General features: G+C 36.0%; 1 protein-coding gene and 1 long non-coding RNA gene across 2 annotated transcripts in view; one reads left to right on the top strand and one right to left on the bottom strand.

The window, feature by feature from the left end:
• Nucleotides 1–15,191, top strand: part of LOC118027136 — a 79,723-nt gene that overhangs the window by 22,160 nt on the left and 42,372 nt on the right. The gene's annotated exons all lie outside the window — the stretch shown is intronic.
• Nucleotides 5,475–8,754, bottom strand: FABP2 (fatty acid binding protein 2). The gene is made up of 4 exons (XM_035030351.1): nucleotides 8,688–8,754; nucleotides 7,323–7,495; nucleotides 5,843–5,950; nucleotides 5,475–5,541 (listed from the first exon to the last, which is right to left on the bottom strand). Exons 1-4 carry the CDS (start codon nucleotides 8,752–8,754, stop codon nucleotides 5,491–5,493), a joined length of 399 nt encoding a protein of 132 aa, XP_034886242.1. The 3' UTR covers nucleotides 5,475–5,490.

Here is a 15,191-nt window from a genome sequence, read left to right on the forward strand (position 1 = left end):
TGGTATTTGTCTTCCTCTGTCTGACTTATTTCATTTAGCATAATACCCTTTAGGTCCACCCATGTCACAAGATTTCATTCTTTTTTATGGCTGAGTAATATTCCACTCTGTATATGTGTGTGTGTGTGTGTGTGTACCACATCTTATTTATCCATTCATCTATTGATAGGTTGTTTCCATATCTTGGTTATTGTAAATAATGCTGCAGGGAATGTGGAGGTGTCTATATCCCTTCAAATTGGTGTTTTTGTTTTCTTTGGATAAATACCAAGAAGTGGAATTGCTGAATCATATGGTAGTTCTATTTTTAATTTTTGAGGGGAACCTCCATGTTCGTTTCTACAGTAACTGCACCAGTTTACATTCCCACCGACAGTGTATGGGGGTTCCCTTTTCTCCACATCCTGGCTAACACTTATTTTTTGTCTTTTTAATAATAACCAACCTGATGTGAGGTAAATGTGAGGTAAAATTGTGGTTTTGATTTGCAGTTCTCTGATTTTCATTTCCCTGATGTTGAGCATCTTTTCATGTGCCTATTGGCCATCTGTAAGTCTTCCTTGGAAAAATCTCTATTCAATTTCTCTGTCCAATTTTAAATCAGGTTGTTTGGGCTTTTTTCTTTTATATTAAGTTGTGTAAACTATATATATTTTGAATATTAACCCCTTATCAGATGTATGATTTGCAGATACCTTCTCCCATTCAATAGGTTGCCTTTTCATTTTGTTGATGGCTTCCTTCTCTGTGCAAAAGCTTTTTACTTTGATCCCATTTATTTATTTTAGCTTTTGTTGCTTTTGCCTGAGGAGACTAGTCCCCCCTCCCCGCAAAAATATTGCTAAGACCAATGTCAAAGGGTTCACAGCCTATGTTTTCTTCTAGGAGTTTTATGGTTTCAGGTCTTGCATTCAAGTCTTTAATACATGATGTGAGATAATGGTCCAGTTTCTTTTGCATGTGGCTGTCCAGTTTTCCCAACAGCATTTATTGAAAAGATTCTCTTGCCCACTTTGAAGAGAGTGTTCTTACCTACTTTGTCATAGATTAATTGACCATATAAGCATGGGTTTATTTCTGGGCTCTCTAGTCTATTCCATTAATCTAGGTGTCTATTTTTGTGGCAGTACCATACTGTTTTGATTACTATAGCTCTGTAGTATAGTTTGAAGTCAGGGAGCATGATACCTCCAGCTGTGTTCTCCTTTCTCAAGATTGCTTTGGCTATTTGGGGTCTTTGTCATTTCAAATAAATTTTAGGATTTTGTTTTGTTTTGTTTTAGTTCTATGAAAAATGCCCTTGCTATTTTGATGGGCATTGCTTTGAATCTGTAAATTTCTTTGGGTAGCATACACATTTAAACAATACTAATTCTTCCAGTCTATGAACACTGTGTATCTTTCCATTTGTGTCAGCTTCAATTTCTTTCATACTGATGATGATGATGATGTCTTACAGTTTTCAGAGTACAGGTCTTTCACCTATTTGGTTAAAATTATTCCTAGGTATTTTATTCTTTTTGATGCAATTGTAAATGGATTGTTTCTTTCCTTTTCTGATAGCTTGTTAGTATATAGAAATGCAACCGATTTATGTATATTAATTTTGTATCCTGCAAGTATACTGAATTCATTTATTAGCTCCAGTAGTGCTTAGGATTTTCTGTATATAGTATCATGTCATCTGTAATTAGTGACACTTTTACTTCTTCCTTTCCAATTTAGATGCTTTTTATTTCTTTTTCTGGCCTAATTGTTGTAGCTAGGATTTTCAATACTATGTTGTATAAAAGTGGCAAGAGTAGGCATCCTTGTCTTCTTCCTGATCTTAGAGAAAAAACTTTCAGCTTTTCTCTGTTGAATATAATGTTGTGGGTTTGTCATATATGGGCTTTATCATGTTGAGATACATTTCTTCTATACCCACTTTAAGAGTTTTTATCATAAATGGATGCTGAATTTTGTCAAATGCTTTTTCTGCATCAATTAAGATGATCATATGATTTTTATCCTTTGTTTTTTTTCTGTGGTGTATCATATTGATTGATTTAAGGAAGTTGAACCACCCTTGTATCCCTGGAATACTGTATACCCTGAAATCCCACTTGATTGTGGTATATGATCTTTTTCATGTGTTGTTGAATTTAGTTTGCTAGTGTTTTGTTGAGGATTTTTGCATATGTGTCCTTTAAGGAATATATGCTTATAATTTTCTTCTTTTCTTGTATCTGGTTCTGGTATTGGGTAATTCTACCTTTGTAAAATGAGCTTGGAAGCATTTCTTCCTCTTCAATTTTTCTGGAATAATTTGAGAAGGATAGGTAACTAATTCTTTTTTAAATGTTTGGTAGAACTCACCTGTAACAACATCTGGTTCTGGACTTTTGTTTGTTGGGAGTTTTAAAATTACTGATTCAATTTCATTATTAGTAATCAGTCTACTTGGGTTTTCTGTGTCTTTATGATTTGGTCTTGCAAGGTTGTGTATTTCAAGGAATTTATTCATTTCTTCCAGGTTTTCCATTTTGTTGATGTGTAAGCGTTCATAATAGCCTCTTGTGATCCCTTATATTTCTGTGGTGTCAGTTGTGACTTCTTTCATTTCTGATTTTATTTGGGCCCTCTGTCTTTTTTCTTGATGACACTGGCTAGAGATTTATTGATTTTGTTTATCTTTTCGAAGAACCAGCTTTCAGTTTCATTGATCTTTTCTATTTTTTTAGTCTCTATTTCATTTATTTCCACTCTGATCTTTATTATTTCCTTCGTTCTACTAACTTTGGGCTTTGTTTGTTATCTTTATTCTTTTTCTAGTTCATTTAGGTGTAAAGTTAGATTGTTTATTTGGGATTTTTTTTGTTTGTTTCTTGAGGTAGGCCTGTCTCACTATGAACTTCCGTCTTAGAATTGCTTTTTGCTGTGTCACACAAATTTTGAAACATTGTGTTTCCATTTTCAAGTTGTTTTTTATTCTCTTTCTTTCTTCACTGACCCACTGATTGTTTAGTAGCATGTTGTTAGTCTCCACATGTTTGTGTTTTTTCCAGTTTTCTTCTTGTAATTGATTTCTAGTTTCATGTTGTGACCAGAAAAGATGCCTGTCTTGGTTTTAATCTTCTTGATTTTATTGAGACTTGTTTTGTGGCCTAACATTGTGGTTGATCCTGGAGAATATTCCATGTACACTTGTAAAGAATGTATATTCTGTAGTTTTAGATGAAGTGTTCTGTATAAAACTGTAAAGTCCTTCTGGTCTAGTGTGTTGTTTTAGGTCACTGTTTCCTTATTGATTTTTTTTTTTTGCCTGGGTGATCTATGTATTCATGTAAGTGGGGTGTTAAAGTCCCCTACTATTATTGTATTACTGTCAGTTTCTCTATGTCTGTTAATATTAGCTTTATATATTTAGGTGCTCCTATGTTGGGTACATTAATATCTATAAATTAATTGATTCTTGGATTGACCCCTTTATCATTATGTAATGTCCTCCTAGTCTTTTGTGACAGACTTTGTTTTAAAGTGTATTTTATCTCCAGGGCATCTGGGTGGCTCAGTTGGTTAAGCATCTGCCTTCAGATCAGGTTATGATCACGGAGTCCTGAGGTCGAGTCCCACGTTGGGCTCCCTGCTCAACGAGGAGTCTGCTTCTCCCTCTCCCTCTGCCCCTCCCCATGCTACTTCTCTCTCTCTCTCACTCATTCTCTCTCTCTCTCTAAATAAATAAAATATTAAAAATAATAAAGTCTATTTTATTTGATATGATTATTGCTATTCTTTCTTTTCATTCCCATTTACATGGAATATTTGTTTCCATCTCTTCACTTTCAGCCTGTGTGTCTTTGATCTGAAGTGAGTCTCTTGGAGGCATCATATTTGTAGTCTTCTATTTTTATCCATTCAGCCAACCTATGTTTTTTTATTGGAGCATTTAGTCCATTTATATTTAAAGTATTTATTGATGAGTATGTACTTATTGCCATTTTGTTAATTGTTTTCTGATTATTTTTGTAGTTTTTCTCTGTTTATTTCTTCCTCTCTTTGTCTTCTCCTCTGTAGTTTGATGGTTTTCTTTAGTGTTATGTTTGGGTTCTTTTCTCTTTATTTTGTGTGTACCTATTGCAGGTTTTAGGCTTGTGGTTACCATGAGGTTTATCTATGTTGATCTATTTATATAGCAGGTTTTTTTTAAAGATTTTATTTATTTGACAGAGAGAGACACAATGAGAGAGGGAACACAAGCAGGGGGAGCAAGAGAGGGAGAAGCAGGCTTCCCGCTGAGCAGGGAGCCCAATGTGGGGCTCGATCCCAGGACCCTGGGATCATGACCTGAGCCGAAGGCAGACGCTTAATGACTGAGCCACCCAGGCACCCCTATGTAGCAGTTTATTTTAAGCTGATAGTCACTTAAGTGTGAATGAGCCTAAAAGCACTTCCTTTTTTACCTCTCCCCATGTTTAATGCTTTTGACATCATATTTTATATCTTTTTATTTTGTGTATTTTTTAACTACTTAGGTAGTTATGGTTATTTTTACTATTTTTGGTTTTTAACCCATACTAGCTTTTAAGTGGCTGATCACAGCCTTGACTATATATTTGCTTTACTAGTGAGATTTTTTTCTTTTATATATTTTCTTATTTCTAGTTATGGCATTTTCTTTTCCAGTTAAAGAAGATGCTTTAACGGTTCTTGTAAGGCTGGTTTAGTGGTGATGACCTCCTTTAGCTTTTGCTTGTCTGGAAAACTCTTTCTCTCCCCTTTAATTTTGAATGATAACCTTGTAGGGTAGAGTATTCTTGGTTGTAAGTTCTTCCCTTTTAGCACTTTAAATATATCCTGCTACTCCCTTTTGGCCTACAAAGTTTCTGCTGAAAACTCATGCCCAGTGTAGGATTTTAAAGACCCGCATGCAGTCTGTCTTTTTAGTTTACCAAATGTGAAAAAAACAACAACAACAAACCATATAGTCTATCAATGCATATGTCACATAGCTTTTTTTTTTTTTTAAGATTTTATTTATTTATTTGACAGCGAGAGAGGGAACACAAGCAGGGGAGTGGGAGAGGAAGAAACAGGCTTCCTGCCAAGCAGGGAGCCCGATGCGGGACTCAATCCAGGACCCTGGGATCATGACCTGAGCTGAAGGCAGACGCTTAACGACTGAGCCACCCAGGCGCCCCAGCTTTCTTTTTTTTTTTTTTTTAAATGAGAAGCTACTTATAAAACAATGTAGAAACAAAGTTTATTCATCTGTGTTAAAAAATGGCACAAATTCTTTTAGAACACCAATACAGCAATGAACGTACATCTTAGGGAATGTAAAACAAATTAAATCCTAATTAGCTTTTACTTGTTTTGCCTTGGTCAGATTAGAAATGTGAGTCACTGGTTATGTTTACAAAAGGACTAATCAGAGAGAGAAAAACAGTTTTATTACAATATAGATTTTCCATTCACTTTGTATTCTGGTCTGTGCTCCAAGAATAAAGCTCATTCCTTTTTGAAGATCCTCTGGGCTTCTACTCCTTCATATATGTAAGTCTGAAAGGTGTTAACAAGCATAGAAGAAATTGACATTAAGATTTAAGGCTCAGTTAAGAAAAATGTTAGTATTATTATAGCTTTGAAATGATTATAGTATTTTTTTCTTAGTCTTTATAGCAACATTTTATACAAACACATTTTTGGTTTTTAGTCACATTTTTAGTTAAAATAAGTAAGATTTATGAGAAAAATAATAGTTTATTTGTTGAAGATATAACTCAGCAATCACAAATATAAAATTATTATTATGTAATTATTTTTGTCTTTAGGAAGTAGCTATGATCTTTTTACCACTCACCTGAACCAATTCACCATCTATAATTTCTCGGATAGCATTCAGTTCATTTCCATTGTCTATCCGTTTGAATTTTCCAACAAGTTTATTTCCTTCTAGGTTCCAAGTACCCTATAAATGTAAAATAATAGTAATAAATAATAATAATAATAATAACAAATAGCTTTTTTAAGGGTCTTACATATGTTAGGCACTGTTCTGAGTATTATAGATCTACTTCTTCAGTCTTCAAATGACCTTATGAAGTAGATATTACTGTCTCCATTTTATGGTTGAGAAAAATGGGACACAATAATTCACCTAAAGTCATAGAGGCAGGATTGAACCTAGGCTTTTGGGGCTCTAGATTATATGCTGGTAACCCTTATGTTTGTCTCACTCAGTTGTTTCCAAATGCTAAATTTTAAGGTAGATGAGCAATGCTTCCTTTTTCTAAATCTTTCATGTTAAAAAGAGTATCCTAAATTTAGTCATGGTTCAAGTTAGTTTCATGGAGAGCCTAACAACACTGTGTATGTTCTAATTTTATAATTGTTGTAATAATTTAAAAATGGCCATTGGGATGCCTGGCTGGCTTAGTTGATGGAGCATGCAACTTTTGATCTTGGGTTGTGGGTTCAAGTCCCATGTTGGGTGTAGAGATTGCTTACAAATAAAGTCTTTAAATAAATAAATGGCCATAAATGATAAAATATTTGACAGTTTGTCATTACAAACATATAATTTAACTAGAAAATCCTGAGGACAAAAATGTTTTAAAAACTCAGTTGAGGGGCGCCTGGGTGGCTCAGTTGGTTAAGCGACTGCCTTCGGCTCAGGTCATGATCCTGGAGTCCCGGGATCGAGTCCCGCATTGGGCTCCCTGCTCGGCAGGGAGCCTGCTTTTCCCTCTGACCCTCCCCCCTCTCACGTGCTCTCTCTCTCTCACTCTCTCTCAAATAAATAAATAAAATCTTTAAAAAAAAAAAAAACTCAGTTGAAAAATACGACTATCTAAAATTTTTTATTTTAAACATTAAAAGATGTATTCCCAGTGACCTACAATGTAGCATGCATCAGACTTTTCCATTTGGTCACCCATTCATTAATTAATTTATTCATTTATTTTATTATTTTAGTGTATTTTTTAAATGACTATTAAGCTTAAGTTAGATAAATCTAAAAGCTTTTGGTGCTATCAGGTATGTAAAGTTGAAAACACTGAGCTTCAGTTTTCTTTATGAATAATAGGTCTATATTTAATCATCCAAAGGATGTTTTTCTAATTCTTATTGTTCAATCCAGATTATTTACAGATGTATGAAAATAAAAACGTTAGACTTAAATATCCTGCCAATTTGTGCAATATATAATGTGGATAAATTCTATTGGCTGCTTCAGTAAATGAAGGAGGCTTAACATTAAACATCCAGTGACAGAAAAGAGATTATTTTAATATTGTGTAGAAAAATCAAGAATGTATTGCTTGTAAAAAGTATCTTACACTGAGTTCAGTTCCATCTGCTAGGCTGTAATTAAAAGTGACACCAAGCTCAAAAACAATTTCAATGGTACGAAAAGTGCTTGATTCTTTGACGGTGAATTTATTTCCTTCTTGTGTAACTGTCAGTTTCAAATTGTCATGAGCTGCAAGCTTCCTTTTCACCATGTTAACACCTGCAAAGCAAAAGATGTTGGAGAAAATAGAGTCAAAATGCCATAGAAAGTGTTTATTTCAACAAGTTCTGTTTTATTTATTTGTTTATGTACATTTTGAGGGTGGGAAGGAAAACTTGATTGCATTGCCTTTGTACAAGAGCATTCAGATTGCCTCTTACAGAAAAAATTCAGGCTTAGTCAGATCAAGAGTAGTGATTCAAGTTATGTTTCCAAAACTTATGAGAAATTAAATGAAAAACAGAATTGTAGAATCTTACAACTGAGTAATTTTAATATAATTATCAAACTTTTTGCTTCAGTGTTAATTAAACTAAATTCCAGAAATGTCAAACAAAGGATTAAATATATTAATATATTTATAAGGAACTTTAATTCTGCATAAACAGTATTTTTAAACATTTTTTGACTTTCCATAATGGCTTTAAAATTTTGAACTTCATAATTCTCTTTGCTTTTTGTGGCATTTCTATCACAAAAATGAGAAAATTGGCAAAGATTGCAGTCAAATTCATTATTGTAAGAATGTGCAAATCCCATAAATTTCAACATGGAATTCTGGAACTATAGGATATAATTGATGCAAATTTTGTTTTTGGGGAATGACTCCAATTTGTTTGCACATCTCACACAGTGTATGAGCTGCCAGAGTATTGGAATAGATATTAAATTTGTTAAATTAAAACCCGCATAGAAACCACATGGAATCATGAGATTATTCCCAAAATTTTATGTCAGAGGAAATGAGAATTACATCTAATTTATTTAGAGCTGTGAATCATGATAGAACTTTTTTTTCCCCATTGCTTTACTATATGATCTTTGTTTTTCCATCCCCTAGAATTCAACGTTTTGAAGTTTTCATTAGGCACTGCCCTTTTTTACTCTCTAAACCAAAAAAAAAAGAGTAAGTTTTCAATGATACAGGCACAATCAGCAGTTGAAGAGTGAGTGAATCATACCTGGATCTTTTTTGTTTCAGAGAACTCAATCTTTTCTCCCACTAGTGAAACTGTAGTTTTCCTAATATAAGAAGTGAGAATATTGTTTTCCCTACTCTGAGCCTCATACATTTTGGATCCTCACCACCAGAACAGGAGTCATTCCTTAAACCCTGAGGTTTAGAAGGAATTAGAAGGAAAAATGTCTGTGAAGAACAAAATAACAAGCCACTAAAGAATTAAGCCCTTACCCATTTTTTCCATGAACTTGTCATAGTTCGCGTTCCGGTCTATCTTCCAAGTACCATCAAAAGCCATGATCTTCAGCTGAGTCAGCCTCTAAGCAACCAGAGATTCAGGTCTGTCCTTAGGAGACAATTTATTCTAATTCTTATCTTAGAACCAGCTTCATACTGTGATGTGGAAGTTTAAAGTTTAAAAGGTCACTTAACTACACTAATGCCCAGCCATTGTGGTTTATCTTTCTATAAATTTCTTAGTTCCTCTCCGGAAATTCAACTGAATTACAGTTGACCCTTGAACAACATGGGTTTGAATTGCATGGATCCACTTATATATGGATTTTTTTCAATAAATACAGTACAATATTGTAAATGTATTTGTTCTTCCTTATTTTTTAAATATTTTCTCTAACTTACTTTAGTGTAAGACTATAGTCTGTAATACATATGACATACAAGATATGTATTAATTGACTGTTTATGTTATCAGGAAGACTTCCAGTCAACAGTGGACTATTAGTGTTTCAGTTTTTGAGGAGTCAAAGGTTATACAAGGATTTTTGACTGCATGGGGAGGGTTGGTGCCCCTGACCCCTCCCCCCATGTTGTTCAGGAGTCAACTATAAAACATGATAAACAGTACCTAGTCTATCTCAAACTACAACTTGTGAGTACATTTATTTCAAGAACTAGAATGTGTACTCTCTTAAAATAGGTTTTCTGCTTATAAGTTCAAAGTGCTCACTACATTGGAGGTAACACAATTTAGAACATATATCAGATAACATCTGGGAAATGAGACAATTAATGACCTATCCCTTTTTTACAATAGCAATTACCTTGTAAAGTAAGATTTTATGACCAAATATAAATAAAAAGTTAAAGTTAATATGATACTGAGACTGAAGTTTTATTTATTTTACTAATATGTTCTTTTGCATTGTGCTTTTGGGTTGCCAGGAGTTTGGTAAATATCCTGACACCTGGTACAGTCCATAACACATGGGTGCTCACTGGGGTTTTTGTTTTGGTCTTGAATGATGATAGGCAGCTGAGAAAAATATTAAGAGGTAGAAATGTAGCTAGATAACTCGAAAACTTCCATTAGAGAAACAGTTTTAAACATCTGCCATGTAAAGAGAAAACAAAAACCAGATATCAGCTATGCCATTAATTAAAACCATTCCTTGGTTTTACTCTTATTCCCTCTCATCCCCAATCCTGGTGCAATCAGAAGCTAAAAGTCAATATGTATATGGGACGAGACCATGGAGGATAGCTAAAAAGGTAAAAAGTAAAGGAGGTCACCATATCTCTCCTTTCCCCCACTGCAGGCTTTCAGCCTGGAGCAGGACTGAGCTGGTAGAGGAAACACATTAACTTATTATGACGTGTAGAGTTTTGGTTATTAACTAGTCTGAATATATCACTTGCTAAGAAGAGACCATTATTGTGAATAAATGTGACCAAAGAAACTCTTATTAACTCAAGGTCAGTAGAGAAACTAAAGAGCATGCCCAACATTTCATTCAGGGTTAGAGGAAGGATGTATCTTAACACATTTGAACAGGAAACTGGGGAAATAGAATTAAGTTTTTAATTTTTTTTTTAAGTAGGCTTCATGCTGGGCATGAACTCACGGGGCTTGAACCTTCCACTAGCTCCATTATTTCATTAAGAGAGAAAAAGACATCAAAACAGAGAGAGAGAAAGGGAGAGGGGTGTTGGGGAAGAGAGATTGTAATTTTAGAATACTAGAAGTCCTTTACATTTGTAACTAACTTTATGAAAAAAAAATGATTACTTTGTTTTTCTCCCTTTTATCAAAGATAATGAAAACTCATCATTTGGGAACCATAACCCTAGTATACTTCCATTTGAGAAGGGAGCATAATAGGATCAGGTAAGCAAATAGCACTTGAACTCATGCCAACCTACTAACAGAATGGACATGTTAAACTTTTCAGTCTTCCATTTATCAGTGGCAATCTCCTAATTTAAAGTCAGGAGTCCCTGTTGTCTGTAGAGTGGCACCCTTGGATTTTTTAAATGAGTAGATCAAATTTTTAACATTATACTTTTCCAGCTTCCCAACTCTGTAGCTTCTCAATTCTTTTTTTTTTTTTTTTTTTTTGAGAGAGAGAATGAGATAGAGAGAGAGCATGAGAGGGGGGAGGGTCAGAGGGAGAAGCAGACTCCCTGCTGAGCAGGGAGCCTGATGTGGGACTCGATCCCGTGACTCCAGGATCATGACCTGAGCCGAAGGCAGTCGCTTAACCAACTGAGCCACCCAGGCGCCCTGTAGCTTCTCAATTCTTACTACTCAACTGGACCCAGCTAGAAAAGATTATATAGAACCTATAGACCAAGTTCCCTGCAGACCTCTCCTACTGATGATACAATTGGACCATCTGGCTGAGGGCTGACCCAGTTCTTTATTTTCTTCTCTGATAAAGCTAGAAGACTAAGGGTCCTGCAGCTTGGGAGAGTGGGTGGATTAGGTGTGTGGGCGCAGATGCTCTCTCTCTCTCTCTCTCTAGGCTCATAGTCCATGTTAGTCACGGAGTGGTATGGAAGAAGTGGAAATCAACAGAAGCTCCTGGTGATCCCTATCCCATCCCTGCAGGGGATTGTAAGAATTACATTCCTAACATGGCTTATGAAGCCCCTACTCATTTTCCCTGCACCAAGCCCTGTGCTATGACACATGCATGGTTTCTAGGCTCAGCTGAATCGTCCGCACTGTCTGGCAAGACTTCTCTGGGTCCCAGTCAACTCCCTCTTCATTTCATGACAGTATCTTTCATAATTTTTTTCTATTAAAAGCAGAGTTTTATTCTTTTTAAAAATTATTTTATTGAAGTGTAGTTGACACAATGTTACATTAGTTCCAGGTGTACGACATAGTCATTCAGCAACTCTATACATTATGCTGTGCTCACCACAAGTGTAGCCACCATCTGTCACCACACAACGCTATTACAGTATCACTATTTTCCCTTGGTTGTGCTTTTTATTCTTGTGACCTATTCATTCTCTAACTGGAAGCCTATATCTCCCCTTCACCTATTTTGCCCATCCTCCCAACCCTCTCCCTCTGGCAACTACCCTATCCCTCTGTTTTCTGTATTTATGGGTCTGTTTCTGCTTTATTTTATTTTTTAGATTCCACGTGTAAGTGAAATTATATTTTATTTGTCTTTCTCTGTCTCTCATTTCACTTAGCATAATATGACCTAGGTTTATCCATGTTGTCTCTAATTGTAAGCTCTCATTCTTTTTTATGGTTGAATAATATTCCATTATATGTATTCCATTATATTTGTCTGTCTATGTCACATCTTCTTTATCCATTCATTATTCAATGGACACGTGGGCTGCTTCCCTAGCTTGGCTACTGTAAATAATGCTGCAATAAACATAGGGTGCATATATCTTTTCAAATTAACATTTTTGTTTTCTTTGGGCAAATACCCAATAGTGGAATTACCATATCATATGGTATTTCTTTCTTTTTTTTAAGATTTTTTTAAAGTAATCTCTACACCCAGTGTGATGCTCAAACTCACAACCCCAAGATCAAGAGTCGCATGTTCTTTTTATTTTTTTAATTTAATTTAATTTTATTATGTTAGTCACCAAGAGTCGTGTGTTCTACCAACTGAGCCAGCCAGGTGCCCCTATATGGCATTTCTATTTTTAACTTTTGAGGAACCCCAATACTGTTTTCCACAAGGGCTGCACCAATTTACATTCTCCCCAACAATGCACAAGGGTTATTTTTTCTCCATATCCTCATCAACACTTGTTAATCCTTGTCTTTTTGATACTAGCCATTCTGACAGGTGTGAGGTGATAATTCATTGTGGTTTTGATTTGCATTTCCCTGATGATTAGGGATGTTGAACATCTTTTCATGTATCTGTTGACCATCTTCTTCTTTAGAAAATCTCTATGCAGGTCCTCTGCCCATTTTAATTGGATTATTTGTTTTTTTGGTGTTGATTTAATCATTTTCTTATACTCTTCTTCCCTTGCCTTCAGCAGATGATCTACATACTACTCCACAGGGGAAATAAACCATCAAATAATAATTCCCTCAATTTGTGCCTTCTCATTTTCAATATCACCTGTTAGTACTTTCTTTACTGCTATAAATTCTTTTACCCACTTATTTACTCAACAAATATTAGAATTTCTACTGTGACCCAGGCACTATGCTAAAGTGTAGAAGAATGAATACATACAGTTTCAGTCAAGAGGAAGCAAGGCTTAAAATTATAATAGTGAGGCACATGCAAAGACTTTCCCCCCTGCATTTTCATATTTGCCCCTATCTTTCTCTTTTGTTTATTAAGCTGAGGTGGGATCTTTTCTCCTTCATATCAAGATGGTCAAGTCTTTCCCATTTTAAGAAATGAAAAGACTCTCTGGATTCTTTTTATGTTTCTAGAAACTATTCAGTCTTTCTCCTTCCCTTTATAGCCAGGCTTCCTGAGAAAATAATCTATACTTGTCTCTACACTCTTCTCTTCTGTTAGTGCCTCAATCTACTGCAATACCAGCTTTCATATTCACCACTCCACTGAAACTACTCACTGAGGTCATAGATGAATTTTTTGTTGCCAAACACTATGCACACATCTTGGCCTTTATTTTATGTCACTGCAGCATTCCAGACTATTGACTCTTCCCCACTTGGAAATTTCTCCTTTTCTTTTCCTGATTTGATTCTTTCTTGACATTCAACTTACTTCTCTGAATGCTCCTTTTTAGGCTCTTCCATGGGCAATTGTTCCTCATTTGACACCTTATATTTAAATATCTTAAGATCTCTTTTCATTCCACACAGTCTATCTGGGCCATCTTTTTCATTCCCATGTTTTCAGTTTCCATCTATGTGATTCCAAACTTCAGAGTTACAACCCAGATCTCTCTCCTACCAGATACCTATTCCAATTTTTTTTTTTTTTAAGATTTTATTTACTTATTTGACAGAGCACAAGAAGGGGGAGCAGCAGACAGAGGGAGAGGAGAAGCAGGCTCCCCTCGGAGCAGGGAGCCCGATGCGGAGCTCGATCCCAGGACCCTGGGATCATGACCTGAGCTGAAGGCAGACACTTAACCAACTGAGCCACCCAGGCATCCCGAGGTACCTATTCCTTACCGGGTTTCTCTACCTGCATGCTTTATCGGCACCTCAAATTCCACACAACTGGAAAGGAGCTTAACTTTCCACTTAGCCTTGTTCTCTCCTCTTCTATTTCCTGTATCAGTGATTGATTCTGCCATTCTAGGGATAATTCTAATGTCTTTCCTCTCCTTTATTCTCACCTTTCCATTTTATCAACAAATCAACGTTTACTCCCTAATATCACTTAAGTATATCACCTCTTTGTATTTTCTAGTAGTCACTATCACTCACCTAGTTTGCTACAATAATTTAAATGGTGTTCCCCTCCTCCAGTCTCTGAGAATCTGTTTTGTCTAGAGAATTATCTTCATAAAATGCACATGTGACCATGTCCTGTCTTTGCATATTATCATCCAGGGATTCCCTATTGCCATCAGCATAAAATTCTATATTCCTTACCTCTCCTGTTCACCTCGCTTTACTCTTCCCCTATCCAAGGTGCTCTGATCTCTCCCATCTCTGTATTCTTGTCCATCTTCTTAACTCTGCTTGTAAATCCCACCCCTTACTCCATGCTCTCCCTACCTAGCACCCACTTAGATTTTCAGAGTCAACTCAGTTTCACCTATCCAACAAGCTGCCTTGCCTTCCTCCTTCCTGCTGGTCTGGGCTAACTCTTCTTTGCCTGTGCTCCAGTATTGCCATCAGAACCCTTTTACACTTACTGCATTGATTATAGTATCTGTTAGCCTGTTTCTTCTAAGAGATTTTCAAATTTGAGGGCAGAGACGATTCAAAGATTTTATTTGACGGAGAGAGACAGTGAGAGAGGGAACACCAGCAGGGGGAGTGGGAGAGGGAGAAGCAGGCTTCCCGCTGAGCAGGGAGCCCGATGTGGGGCTGGATCCCAGGACATTGGGATCATGACCTAAGCCGAAGGCAGATGCTCAAGGACTGAGCCACCCAGGCGCCCCGGCAGAGACGATTCAAAATGGGTACAAAATATGTACAAAGTAAGCTTATGTATCCTAATTAAAGCCTTTGTTGCCTGTTTAGAAGTGCCATTTGTTTCCCAGTCTGGGTTTAGCATGTGGGTGTTTAACCAGCTAACAGTTTGTTTAATAATGAACAGTACCCCACTGCCTTCTAATTTGATACTAGGGTCATGGGCTTACCCAGTGTAATATTTTGACTCCCTGCCTATTTTGCAACCTAATTGAGGAGTCTCCGTTTGCAGGCTTTCCAAAGGAAAGTTAATTGCAGATCATAGGCTCCAAAGCTATCTGGTTGGCAGAATACTACAAGGGACTTTGGCTCCTTGATGGAATGAAGCAAACTTTTATCTCAGAGTGAAAGAATAATGTTGCCAAAGTGCTACT

Source organism: Mirounga leonina, unplaced genomic scaffold (genome assembly GCF_011800145.1).
Source record: "Mirounga leonina isolate KUSES-001 unplaced genomic scaffold, KU_Mleo_1.0 Mir_357, whole genome shotgun sequence".
Lineage (NCBI taxonomy): Eukaryota > Metazoa > Chordata > Mammalia > Carnivora > Phocidae > Mirounga > Mirounga leonina.